This window comes from Callospermophilus lateralis, chromosome 17, assembly GCF_048772815.1.
Source record: "Callospermophilus lateralis isolate mCalLat2 chromosome 17, mCalLat2.hap1, whole genome shotgun sequence".
NCBI lineage: Eukaryota > Metazoa > Chordata > Mammalia > Rodentia > Sciuridae > Callospermophilus > Callospermophilus lateralis.
In genome coordinates, this window is record NC_135321.1 from 38,437,767 (window position 1) to 38,450,385 (window position 12,619).

Genomic DNA, 12,619 nt, shown 5'->3' on the forward strand with positions numbered 1-12,619 from the left:
AGCTCAGTGGTACTGAGTGCTCGCCTAGCACGTGTGAGGCTCTGGGTTCGATCCTCAGCACCACATAAAAATAAAAAAAAATATTGTGCCCAACTACAACTAAAATAAATATTTTAAAAATAAAGTCAATGGTTGTTATGTTTTCTCTCATATGTGGGAACTAGAGAGAAAAAAAGGGGGAACTGAGGAAGATCTCATGGAAGGGAAAACAACAGAGCAGGGGAAGGGACTCAGGGGAGGGAGGGCAAGGGGAGGGACTGGGGAATAAAATGTCAAATTATCTGCACATACAAATATAGCACAATGAACCTATTTTGAGTAACTTATGCACTAATAAAAAATTGCACTGCTGAATGGATCAAGTCAGAGGCATCAAATTTACTATCACAGTCCTCACCAACATGTATAAAAGCATCTACACTTAAAAATGCCCTTGATGAAACAATGCTGTCTTTATATCAAAATCTGACCCTTAAGTAGGTAAATATCCCATGACAAAATGGGATGTACAACAAAGCATGTTTCCTACTCTGCGAGATGTCTATCTCAAGGAAGTGTACTTATTCAACTGTTTTGAGTTGTGAGTTCAACCACCTTTTTTCATGGCATGGCCATTTTTACTTAAGAGTTTGACAATCATGTTTATTTAGAGTTGGGATTTAAAAGCAATGAGTCTGTTGTGCAAGGAAACGACCTTTTTTTTTTTTAACCAATGATAACATTTGAAATTAAGGAAAAATCAGAATTTTAGTTTTCAACTACTCAATTTTTAAAAACTGATAAGATCAGTGGTGATATGATATAGTATAAAAAGTGTTAACGTTTGGGAGATGCACATAACTCGGTGCACTATTTTCTGAGGGGCCATTACAGAGTTATAAAATCATGCATAGGTAAAAGATTCACAGCATGTGTGTTAAATTCCAGGCTCTGAAAAAAGAAAAAAAATAGAAAAATTAAAATTAAAATACCAATGGTAATGCAAGGAGCTATTTTAAATCAAATATTTTCATCTTCTTAATTTCAAATACAATAAGCATACCCACAAAAATAAAACCTCTATGAAGTTCTCAATGATTTCTAAGTGTAAAGGGTTCCTGAGACCAAGAAATTCTAGTTCTAAGTGAACATAAAACTACTTCAAAAACATTTAAAAAAATGACTGTGGTGTAATATATCAATTCTATCTGGAAACAGAAAAATGTAGTTGGTATAAAGTAGCAGGCTCTTTGTACATTACTTAACCCTCAGAAAACATAAATGGTGAGAAAGTTGTCCAAAATCACACAAATATCCACAAGTTTAATCAGCAAAACCAGCCTGGCCCAAGAAATTAGGCTCTGTGTTCTAATCGCCCAACAAAGCTCTTTTTGTTCTTATCTACTGCAGTCCCTTTAGTTTTTACTTGCTTTGGCTATTCCTAAAAAATTTAGTCCTTATACCTTTAAAATCACATTCCACTGGGTAGAACACATGCCTAAATTGTACCAAAGGTCTGCATTCAAACTCCAGCACTGCAAATGAATAAATCCTATCCCTAAAAAATGCCTTGAAAACATATAAAAACAGCTTATGGGAAAGGTCAGGTTAGAGCAGTGTAAGGTCATCTGGTTAAGACTCTCCGCTTGTCTTTCCTGAGATTATAAGGAAAAGATCAGTTTTCAATTTTTACCTACTTTAGCAATCCCAGAGTCAACAAGATGAACTATTATTGGATGGAATACAATTTTCACAAACATTGAAACCTAACTTTAGAAAAACCATTTTTCTATTCTGGACAGTTACTGCAGGTAAGGAAGGAAAAAACTGAGAAAAATCTCAGAAAACAATCTTGAGCAAAAAGTAGCTAGATTAAAAATACTTGGGCTGGGGATGTGGCTCAAGTGGTAGCGCGCTCGCCTGGCATGCGTGCGGCCCGGGTTCGATCCTCAGCACCACATACAAACAAAGATGTTGTGTCCGCCAATAACTCAAAAATAAATATTAAAATTCTCTCTCTCTTTAAAAAAAAAATACTTTGTACTTCTACTTACAGAAAGCATAAAAGGAGGCAAAACCATCTGAGCTATTACAGGTTGTATATTGACAGTGGAAGTTATGACCAGAAATAGGAAGAAGGGGACTTAAGGGATTCCAGTAGTGATTTTCCTTGATGAGTGATTACTCAAGTTACTGTTCACTTTACTACACTTTCAGTATCTCTCACATCCTGTGTTTTTCCTCTACATATCATCTGGTGAATGGCTGTCTCATCTATCAGTGTCCCATACTCCATACTCACTCCCTTGCCCTGATCATATTAAATCCTGCACAATAGGGCCTTTCATTGTCACTCTTAAAAACTCCTGTTACAAAGTGAGCACGAGGGCACACACTTGTAATCCTGCAACTCTGAAGGCTGATGGAGGAGTATCACAAGTTCAAAGCCATCCCTAAGCAACTTAGCAAGATACTGTCTCAAACATTATAAAAGACTGGGGATGTAGCTCAATAGTAAAACTCCTTCAGGGTTCAATCCCTGGTACCAAAAAAAAAAAAAAAAAAGAAAAAGAAAAAAATCCTGTTCAAGCTAGGCATAGTGGTACACACCTGAAATCCCAGCAGTTTGGGAGGCGGAGGCAAGAGAATCACAAGTTCAAGACCAGCCTATTCAACTTAGCAAGAACCTGTTTTAAAATAAAGGGCTAAGGGGGTAGCTTGGTGTAGAGTACCCCTGGGACCAAACCCCAGAAACAGGGTGGTGGGGAGAATTTCTATTATATAGGGGTTAGGGATGCAGTTCTGTGATGAGTACATGCTTAGTATGCAGAAAGCCCTGTACTCAATTCCCAGCATCAAAGAAGAAAAACACCATCATCAAGAAAGCTGCATATAATCTAATGCAAATTAATAAGTACACAATAAAATACAGCCATTTAAAAAAATATACTGCCATTTTTCTCATTTCATCAGTGGGACAGAGTGTAATGTCTATCTTCTCTGTTCCCTAAGATTTAACTTGGTGTTGGGGTAAGATCATGTGGCATGTGCGCTGCAACACGGTTTCCCATTCCCTGTAATCCCCCTTTCATCACATAATTTTCTAATATAACCTCCTCATATGATTCATTTTCTGCAACTGTGTTACAGAATTTTAAAAAAATATTGTACACTAGGTGGCATGGAGTGCATGCTTTATTTCTATCATGAATTTCACACATGTTTTCTGGGTCATACCATTTCTACACAGACTAAAATAGCACCCCATTCTAAATAGGATTTAGTAGTAGACTTAAGGGGTTTCCATAGAAGTTATAGTTCACTAAAGGTAGTACTTACCAAGCAGCCCAATAGGCATTATAGCCCTGGTATCTTGAGAGTAATTTCTCCAAATAAAGGTATTTAATTAGCCAATTAACTAGCTTTCTGCCTATCAGGGCTTAAAAAAAAAATTTGCCTACTCACTTTTTTAAAAAGTACAAAATGGGTTATCATCTATGTGTCTTTCAGGGTGAGTTACAAGAGTTAGATGTTATATTTGCCTCTGGATAAAATTTTCATTAGACACACAGTAGGAGAAAACCACTTTTAATTGAAAAATAAAGCAATACATCTCAAATAAGACTGTTTAAACGAACAACATAAACTGTAATTTGTTTAAAGAAAAGGCTTTCCTAAGTGGTATTGTGAAATTTAGGTATCAGTATTAATAGCTTCCCTCCTTTATCCTGACAAATTACCTAAAATAAGAACCTTTTCCCATGAACTTAATTTCCATGAATTAAATGTGTACAGGTTTATCCCTATTTCCAACCCAGTGACAAATGGAGGGGCTATTTTAAACAATTATTTCTATACTTGAACTCCCAGAGAAAAGCAAATACCAAAGTCAATATTTTCCTTATGAAAAAGCTTATATGTAAAACACACAAGACTATTAATATTTAACTCATTCACAAAACTTCAAAATACAATTTCATCAAGATGATCTCTACCAACAATTTTCCTTTAAAGAAGTTTGCAAATTTCAGAATGGTTTAAGTTGACATACACCGGACACGTTAAACTTTGAAAGAAACTACTAAATTATTGCTTTAAACTGGAAAAAAACTATGGTCAAAAGTATCTTTAAAAAGAACTCATCCTGCTGTTCCTAAAATTACACTCATGTTAGCTGCAGAAAAAAATGTTAAAGCATACAGTAAACATTACTCTTAGAACAACAGAACAAAGGCATTAAGATGTATGGCTTTCTGTGTGATTGTTATTACTATCTATAAATAAAGTCATTGCTGTTTGACTGAAAAAGGTTTTTACAAAACTTCACTTCTAAAATTAACATTTTTATTAAATCAAGTTTAAAAAAATGTTCACTGTAGAAAAGTCAACAAGGGTTTTAAGAAAACCAAAATATACCTTTTTATACAATATATGTATATATTAGCAGCAAACTACTTCTGAGATTTTGATCTTTTAGTAATTTTAAAGAAAGCATAAACATTGTGTATTAGTATGGAATGTCAGTGAATTCGCTTTATCCTTTTTTTCTGTGATTTGGCCCTTCTACAAAATACTTTATGATTCCCAATATTAAGAAAAAAACTTAGTTTTGACTTTGAAGTAGTGAAACTGTGGCTGGTAAAATCTATTTTCACTACCCTCATAGTCACGCATTATTTTTGAGAATAACAAGTGAGCACCATATAAATAGGTAATTGTGTGTAAACTCAATTTTTAAGGTGTAATAGCAACCAACTTATATCACTTAGCATTTGTTACTTCTTAAAAAAATTTGGTGATATACAAAATTTTAATCAAATCAGATAATTCAATCCTATATTGCTTGTTCATTTTTAAATCCTTAATAAAAGTTCTGTATAACCTGACAAACTGCATGCAAAGATATATATGTATATGTATGTTATGTATATACATACAAAAGTATATGTACATATATATCTTTAGCTTTGAATTTCTTTAAATTTCTCATTTAAGTATATCTGTAGAATATATCACCAACTGAAAGTTTCTAGTAAGTTTCATCTCAGCTAATGAGAAACACTGGCTATTGAAAATTCTGTGGCAAAACAATTGTTATTCAGCTTGGTATTTCAGCTTACAAATTGGTCAAACAAACAACATTGAATTACCAATTGTCCCAAAGAAATAAATTTTTTTCTTGATATTTCCTTCTAATAGCAAAAAGGAAATGTCTTTGCAATTAACTTTTACTTTTAAAGAGTTAAAATTATTAAAGAAATCTCACTAGTTTTCAAAAATACTAAATGTTATATAAATACAATTTTCTTATAGTTGAATACTTCAGCTATAATCTGTGTTTAAAAAATTTCCTTTGGATTCTTCCATTTAGCACTTCAAGTTTTCATTCTGCAACTCTGACAAATGGCTCAGATTTGTTACGTTTATATCAATCACGTCTTTCAGAATTTGCTACTGTGTGATACCTGTGTACAATAAATAGGAAAAACTGCACCAAATTTCAAAAGCAACATAATAATAATGAAAAATTCAAAAATATGTAATATAAAAAAAGATAAGAGTACAACAGGGATTCCCTTTTCACTACATTACTGAGATACAATCCTTTTTATGCTTTTAAAGTAATGTTAACTTTCATTTTTTAACTTGTCAAGAAGATGAAGTTTTTAGGTGGCCCAACCTTTATTTTTCAATTAAAAAATTTAAAACAATAGACTGAATTACTTTTATTAATATACACATCAAGTTACTGAAACGGTGACTTCGTGTAGTTTTCCCCTTAAAGATGGCACTTGCAGGTACAAAGATGTAGAGATGTCTACAGGCTTCAGATGTTTACTTGAAAAGATTCTTCAACAGCAGTTTGATATTGGGTTTCCTCATCTAGCTGAAGATTCTAGAACACACACATACACATACACACACACACACCAAAAAAATAAAAACATTAAGTAGTCAATAAGAAAACACTCAACTATTCCACATTTATCCAGTATATTACTGATCTTGATGTACATTACATTCAGGACAATTTACGTACAACACATAGTATACTCTAAAATATAAAGATTAAGATGGATTTGATGGCACCTATCTGTAATCTCAGCAACTCAGGAGGCTGAGGTGGGGAGATCACAAGCTTGAAGCTAGCCTGGGCAACTTAGTGAGATACTATCTCAAAATAAAAGCAAAATATAAAAAGGGCTGTGCATGTAGCTCAGTGGTAGAGCACCCCCAAGTTCAAATTCCAGTGTGAAAAAAATAAATAGATAAAAGATTAAAAGATCTAAATACTTAAGCTTTAATTAAAATTAAGTTCAACTGTAAATTATTTAGGACTAATAAGATCAACAGAGAATGAAATATATATTTCCAATCATTAATCAAAACTATGCTTAATTGTAACCTACAATCATAAGCGATAAATTTGCCCAAAGAAATAACAGCATTGAATAATTAAAATCATAGTTTTCAATAGCAAGGTAAAACAATACAATTAGCCAAAAGTAGCTCACTAAACAGATTTTCATTTTTCCAAATAGTCTTCCAGACATAGTAACCTTTCCTAGGATGAGAATAATAATCTACAAGTACTTCATAAAATTGCTAATGAAACAGTGATTTTTATGTACATCTGAATTGTTTTGAAAGGGCCACCAAAAATGCCAGTTCCTCAAAAACACCACAAAAAAAAAAACATTTATTCAGAATGCAATTTCAGCCGGATGCAGTGGCTCACACCTATAGACTCAGCAGTCTGAAGCAGGAGGATCACATTTTCAATATCAGCCTGAGCAACTTAGCAGAACCCTCTCAAATTAAAAATGAACAGGGGATGGAGCTCATTAGTACAGCACCCTTGGTTTCAATCTCTAATACTGAAGATAAGGGGGCAGCAGGGCTGGGGGTGGGGGATGAGGGAGGGGTTATATAATTTCAAAACTGGAGAGAAAAGAATAATGTAAATTTTGTTCACACTCCCTGTGAGAATAGTACATGTCTGGTTTTATTACCTAAACTAGAAAATAGTCATTTTTTTGTCAGGATTAATGCTGAATTAAATAACGTCTCAATTACACTGGAGATGAATAAAATGTAATGTTACATTTAACACAGAAGTCATTAACTAATTTTTAAAAACTATGACACATTCAGGAAAGAGAAATTAACCCCACAGTTTTGCTTTAAGGAGCCATTTTTAAATTATGTAACTTCATTGCTCACTTTCCTAAGTAATCAACCTGGCTTTGCCTAATACTTAAGCTCCTCCATTCAAAAAAAAAAAAAGTTTCATGTGCTAGATGTGGAGAAATCTCTAATAGTAGGTTTAACAACAACTTATAGTATATGATAAATATATCCTTTCATATGTTGTACCAATTGTACCTCAAGTAGTATATCTATAATCTAAAAGTTTGCCAATGTTATTAGCAAAAATAAAAGAACTTGTTATATATCTAACCAATATGGTATAACAGCTTGGCTCAAATTCAAGTCTAGCCAGGCATGGAGATGCATGTTTGAAATTCCAGCAACACAGGAGGAATTCAAGTTTGAGACCAGCCTTGGCAACTTTTAGTGAAACCATCTCAAAACAAAAACTAAAAAGGGCTGGAAATGTAGTTCAGTGGTAGAATGTCTTGTGTTCAATCCCTAGTACAAAACAAACAAACAAAACCCCAAGTCTAGATTGAAAAAATAATTTAACTTGAATATTTAAATAGTACTTTATTAAAGAATTTACTTACCACAAATTCTCCATAATCAAACTGATGTCTTTGATTTAGATGACTAACGAAATTTCTAGTAATCTGGCTAGGATCTCCCCAAGGAAGAGACACACAAATAGGACATGTCTATGAAAAACAGATTGTTTTATATAAAAAAATTATGAAAACAATCAAACTTTATATAATGGAAGGTTTAAGCAACTTTTATTGGCACCATTTTTCCAAAAGTTCAAATAATATCTGCTTACACTTTTTTTGCAGAAAAAGATTTTTAAACTAAGCTATGCACATTGTTTTTTATTTTGACACAGTAAACACATAATAATAAGCTTTTATATACAATGGAAAATCAAATATTTTGTGTGACTTGTTTTATTGCAATATTTGCTGTACTTCAGTGCTCTGAAAAAAAAAAAACTGAAATATCTGAAAAGTATTTCCTTTTATTTTAATGATGCTGGGTATCCAACCTAGGGCTTCAAGCCTGCTAGGGAAGCCTTCTACCACCAAGCTACACTTCTAGCCCTTGAAGAAAAACATTTCTAAAGGCCAGATTTCATAACTAGATCATTTCCCAAAGTACCTTAAAAAATGCACTAGACCTTTTATATTCTATTACTTAATTTCCAATTACACAATTATTTCAATAGAAACACAGTCTATAAAAACACCAACAGTAATGATAGTTATCATTAATTGCCTGTGTAGTAAATAATCTCATTTGATCTACACAATACCATGATATTATTAGCTTCATTTATATGTAAAATGAAAATTATGTGAATTATGAAGTTTAAATTGCATTCTTAAAATTTTAATGAAGTATATCTTTAAAAGTAAATGGATGACATACTAAATAATATAAAAAGGAACTTTTGTAACTGGACTCTAGTCAAAGCTTGCAATAGAGTGACTATTAAGGAGAAATGAATAAAAATTGCTAATTCAATATAAAACTAAATGTAATTTCTTATATATGAGATTTCCTGAAGACTTCTTGGCATTATTATTTAACAGAAATTGACCCCCTTCTAAAAAAGCAAAGTAGGTATGCAAGAGTTTGAAGGAATCCTCGATAGTTATTGGGGCATGCTTTTTTCACAAATTTTTCTAGTAATCCACTAAGCTTAAAAATATCTACAAATTTTTACTGATAAATTTTCCTCCTATTCTTATTTCTGAAGAGAATGTTTACATATCAAAATGCTTATGGGCAGGGATATATATATAGTTCAGTTAGTAGAGTGCTTGCCTCGCATGCACAAAGCCCTGGGTTTAATCCCCAGGAACACACACACACACACACAGACACACACACACACACACACACACACAAAAGCTTAGCTAAAAAAGAAATATCTCTTCCAGTTCTGTTCGTTCTATTCCATTATCCACAGTTAAAATCACTTATTAACTGTGTTCAAAATAAGCTGTTCTGAGACCATTAACACAATGTTGGAATCCTGCACACTGCTACTCTTTTATTTTCTTCATTCACTGAAAAGGTCTCATCACTTTCTAACTCACGCTCAAAATAACATCAAAATGATTTGTATGCATCAAAAAGAAAGTATGGTTCTTTTCCTTCCTTGCTTTATGCATTCATGTATCAGATTCTGCAAAGGTTTAGAATTTAAAATACCTGCTGGGGGGCTGAGGTTGTAGCTTAGCAGTAGAGCGCTCGCCTAGCACATGCGAGGCCCTGGGTTCGATCCTCAGCACCACATAAAAAAAATAAATAAAGATATTGAGTTCAACTACTACTAAAAAATAAATATTTTTTTAAAAAATACCTGTTGGGTTTATTCTTTCAACAAATCCACCTGATTGGGCCCTGACATCTACAACCTATAGAGAAAAAAAAAATGAAAGGACCCAACAGATTTAGGTTCTGTCACTGTTTAACAATGAATTTCCTGTTCACCTCATTCATCACTTTACTCTTCTCCAGGCTGTCCTATCCTATCTCATAATAAGCATATCCCTTGGATTTCTAAACATCTCATTTTGGCTCAAATAAAATTTGATTTATCAATCATTTGTTGACAAAAATCTACCTTACTGATAATGCTCTATATCCCAATTTATATCAATGGCCTTCCCTTTTGCATATATAAAGTAAAATAAATGGAGCAGCATACTTTAAGCAGAAGACTATCTTAAACATGTACTTACCACAGGAACTATCTGAAATAGGTGGTTACTGTTACAGTGATCAAGTAAACGCTGTCTAGTAAAATTTGACTCTTGACACAAGGGACACTTAAAGGTGGGATTCCCAGAACTACAAAACAATTGTAAATGAAGCATATTTAATTCAATACCATAACAAAAAAAATGAGCTCTACTATATTTTGACTAATGTGAGCTTATTTTTTTAAAGTTATAATCATTAGACTATTGAAGGATTCTCACATTTTCAAAATGTTTTCAATAAATGATCTAGAACAGAACTTCTCAAACGATCTCAGTTAACAGAAATAGTATTAAATTTTTAATACTGCCTAGATCAAAACAATAACAAAAAGACTTAGCTTTTTTTAAGTAGTTAAGTCCAAGTTTTTAGAATCAATCATTAATATGAAGCTAACAGATGTCACTCTTGTGTTCCTTGAAAATTTTTTTAGGGCCTCACTAAGCTGCAGAGGTTGGCTTTGAACTTGTGATCCTCCTCAGCCTCCTGAGTCACTGGGATTATAGGCATGCACCAGTGTCTGATGCTAAAATTTAAAACTTCTAAGATTTCTACCAAAATTATACCTTTAGCCAGGCACAAAGGCCCAAGCCTGTAATCCCATTAACTCAGAAGGTTGAAGCAGTAGAATCTCATCTTTGAGACCAGCCATGAGCAACTTAGAAAAAACCCTGTTTCAAAATAAAAAATAAAAAGAAGTGGGCTAGGGCTCAGTGGTAAAGCATGCCAGGGTTAAATCCTCAGTAGAGATAATAATAATAAATTATATCTTTAATATAATCCAGGTCCTAGGAATTAAACATACAAAATTTACAGATAAAGCAAAAAGACACATTGATCACTAGAATAAAGCACTTTAAAACAATCTGAGGATCAACCATTATTAGGTTTTGATACCTCCAAAGTCATCAAGGAACAATTCAACATTGAAAACTCTATATGAATCACGCTTGGAAGAAATCTAACCACAGTCAAAGAGAATAGCTAAACTTTTGAATTTAATGAAATTATTAAAAACAAAAATTATACTATTTATTTCTTAAACTAACATCTTCTAGTTGTTGAGTTGATTTAAGTAAATAAAAATTTATTTTACAAATTTATTATTTAATAAATTAATGGATATTACCTGTAAATTAGAAAAATTTTTAAAAAGCTTACCTTGTATTCTCTTGGTAAGTTTCTGTGTTATCAGATGTGGATGTTTCACTCCTATTACTTAATAAGCACAGGGGGAAAATGGTTAAAATCTCAAATAATAAAACCATCAGGGATTTGTTAACTTGAACTGTAAATAAATTTCAAATGTTCTGAATATACAATAATTATGGTAATTACTTTTCAAACAATTTAAGACAGAACTGCTAATTCATGTCTTATTCATGTCTTTTAATATTAATATGCAGACACAAAAGTACAGATTAGACAATTTTGCAATTACCTTAAATCCTACTCCTCTACCTCTATTAGTAAGATTTTAAACATGGATAGACTTCAAAAATTCATCAACTTTTTGACATGTGGTAGGATACTGTTTAAGGTTGTGGCCTCCAAAACGGAGTAGGCTTAAGAAAATACTTATTTACTACACTTATTTATTTATTTACTACTCCCAAACTTCACTAATATTTAATATATACAACATCTTGATATCTTCTCTTCACTTGTCAGTCATGTGTCATATAAAATATTAGAGAAATCGTAAAGGAAGAATAGACATGCCATATGAGGATTGCCACTTAGAGAGAGAATTTCATCCATTTGGTTAATTTTATAAAAGCATACCCAAATAGAAGATTTTTTTTAAAAATACTTATTTTTTAGTTGTAGTTGGACACAATACCTTTATTTTATTTATTTATTTTTATGTGATGCTGAGAATCAAATCCAGGTCTTGCAAGCACCCTACTGTTGCCCCACAACCCCAGCCCAATAAAAAACTTTTAAAAGAGTATTTTGCATATATTTGACAGATATTAATCTCTCTTCCAGTAAAGGTGGCATTTTAACAACAAAAACACTAAAAAAAATTGCTCTTTAAAATAAACTCAAACTATGAAGAATACAATTATTAAGGAAACATTCTATGATTTTTGTGACCAAAATCAGTATGTGACACCTATTTTCAAAAAATCTCAAGTGAGGCACACTTGTAGTTCTAGTTACTCAGGAGGCTGAAGCAGAAGGACTGCTTGGATCCAAGAGCTGGAGGCCAGTGTGGGCAATACAGGGAGACTACCTCTGTATTGTTTAAAAAACACTCAAACTCCACTTGGTAACAGGTCTTCTCATCAGTTAAAAAATCTCCTACATAAATAAAATCAATGAATTTTGAATGTTCCCCTTGAAAATATAACAATTTCTGGTTGATTTTTAACAGTTTTTATCATGGAAGATGAAAATTTCAATAAAAGCCCTTTTGATATTTAGTGAATAGAACTAAAAATTTTAGTAATTTGAACTTATATGACATAACTCCATTTGAAATCTACATTTTTTATAGGAAGGTATCTTTTCCAGTCACAATAATCATCAGAACAAAGTGAACCTGCATCTAAGCTTTGAATACTGTATCAGTAGCATTAAAAAAAAAAAAAAAAAAAAAACAGTTTTTAATTTTAAAGTATTGCTTCTAGTGCGATTTTGGAGGTTGAGGCAGTAGGACTCAAGTTTGATACCAGTCCCAGCAATTTATTAAGACCCTGTCTCAAAATAA

At 32.4% G+C, this 12,619-nt stretch overlaps 1 protein-coding gene across 2 annotated transcripts in view; it reads right to left on the reverse strand.

The window, feature by feature from the left end:
• Positions 1-3,550: 3,550 nt before the first annotated feature.
• The window catches only part of Rnf138 (ring finger protein 138), a 32,324-nt gene continuing 23,255 nt past the window's right edge, over positions 3,551-12,619 (reverse strand). Inside the window, exons 5-8 of one of the 2 annotated variants that reach the window (XM_076836947.2) lie at positions 11,065-11,121; positions 9,885-9,993; positions 7,728-7,835; positions 3,551-5,875 (exon numbers count right to left, since the gene is read on the reverse strand). In XM_076836947.2, the coding sequence (XP_076693062.1) occupies positions 5,807-5,875; positions 7,728-7,835; positions 9,885-9,993; positions 11,065-11,121 (343 nt within the window). In that variant the 3' untranslated portion in view covers positions 3,551-5,806. The remainder of the gene's footprint in view (positions 5,876-7,727; positions 7,836-9,884; positions 9,994-11,064; positions 11,122-12,619) is intronic. The other variant, XM_076836948.2, reaches the window with a different exon arrangement.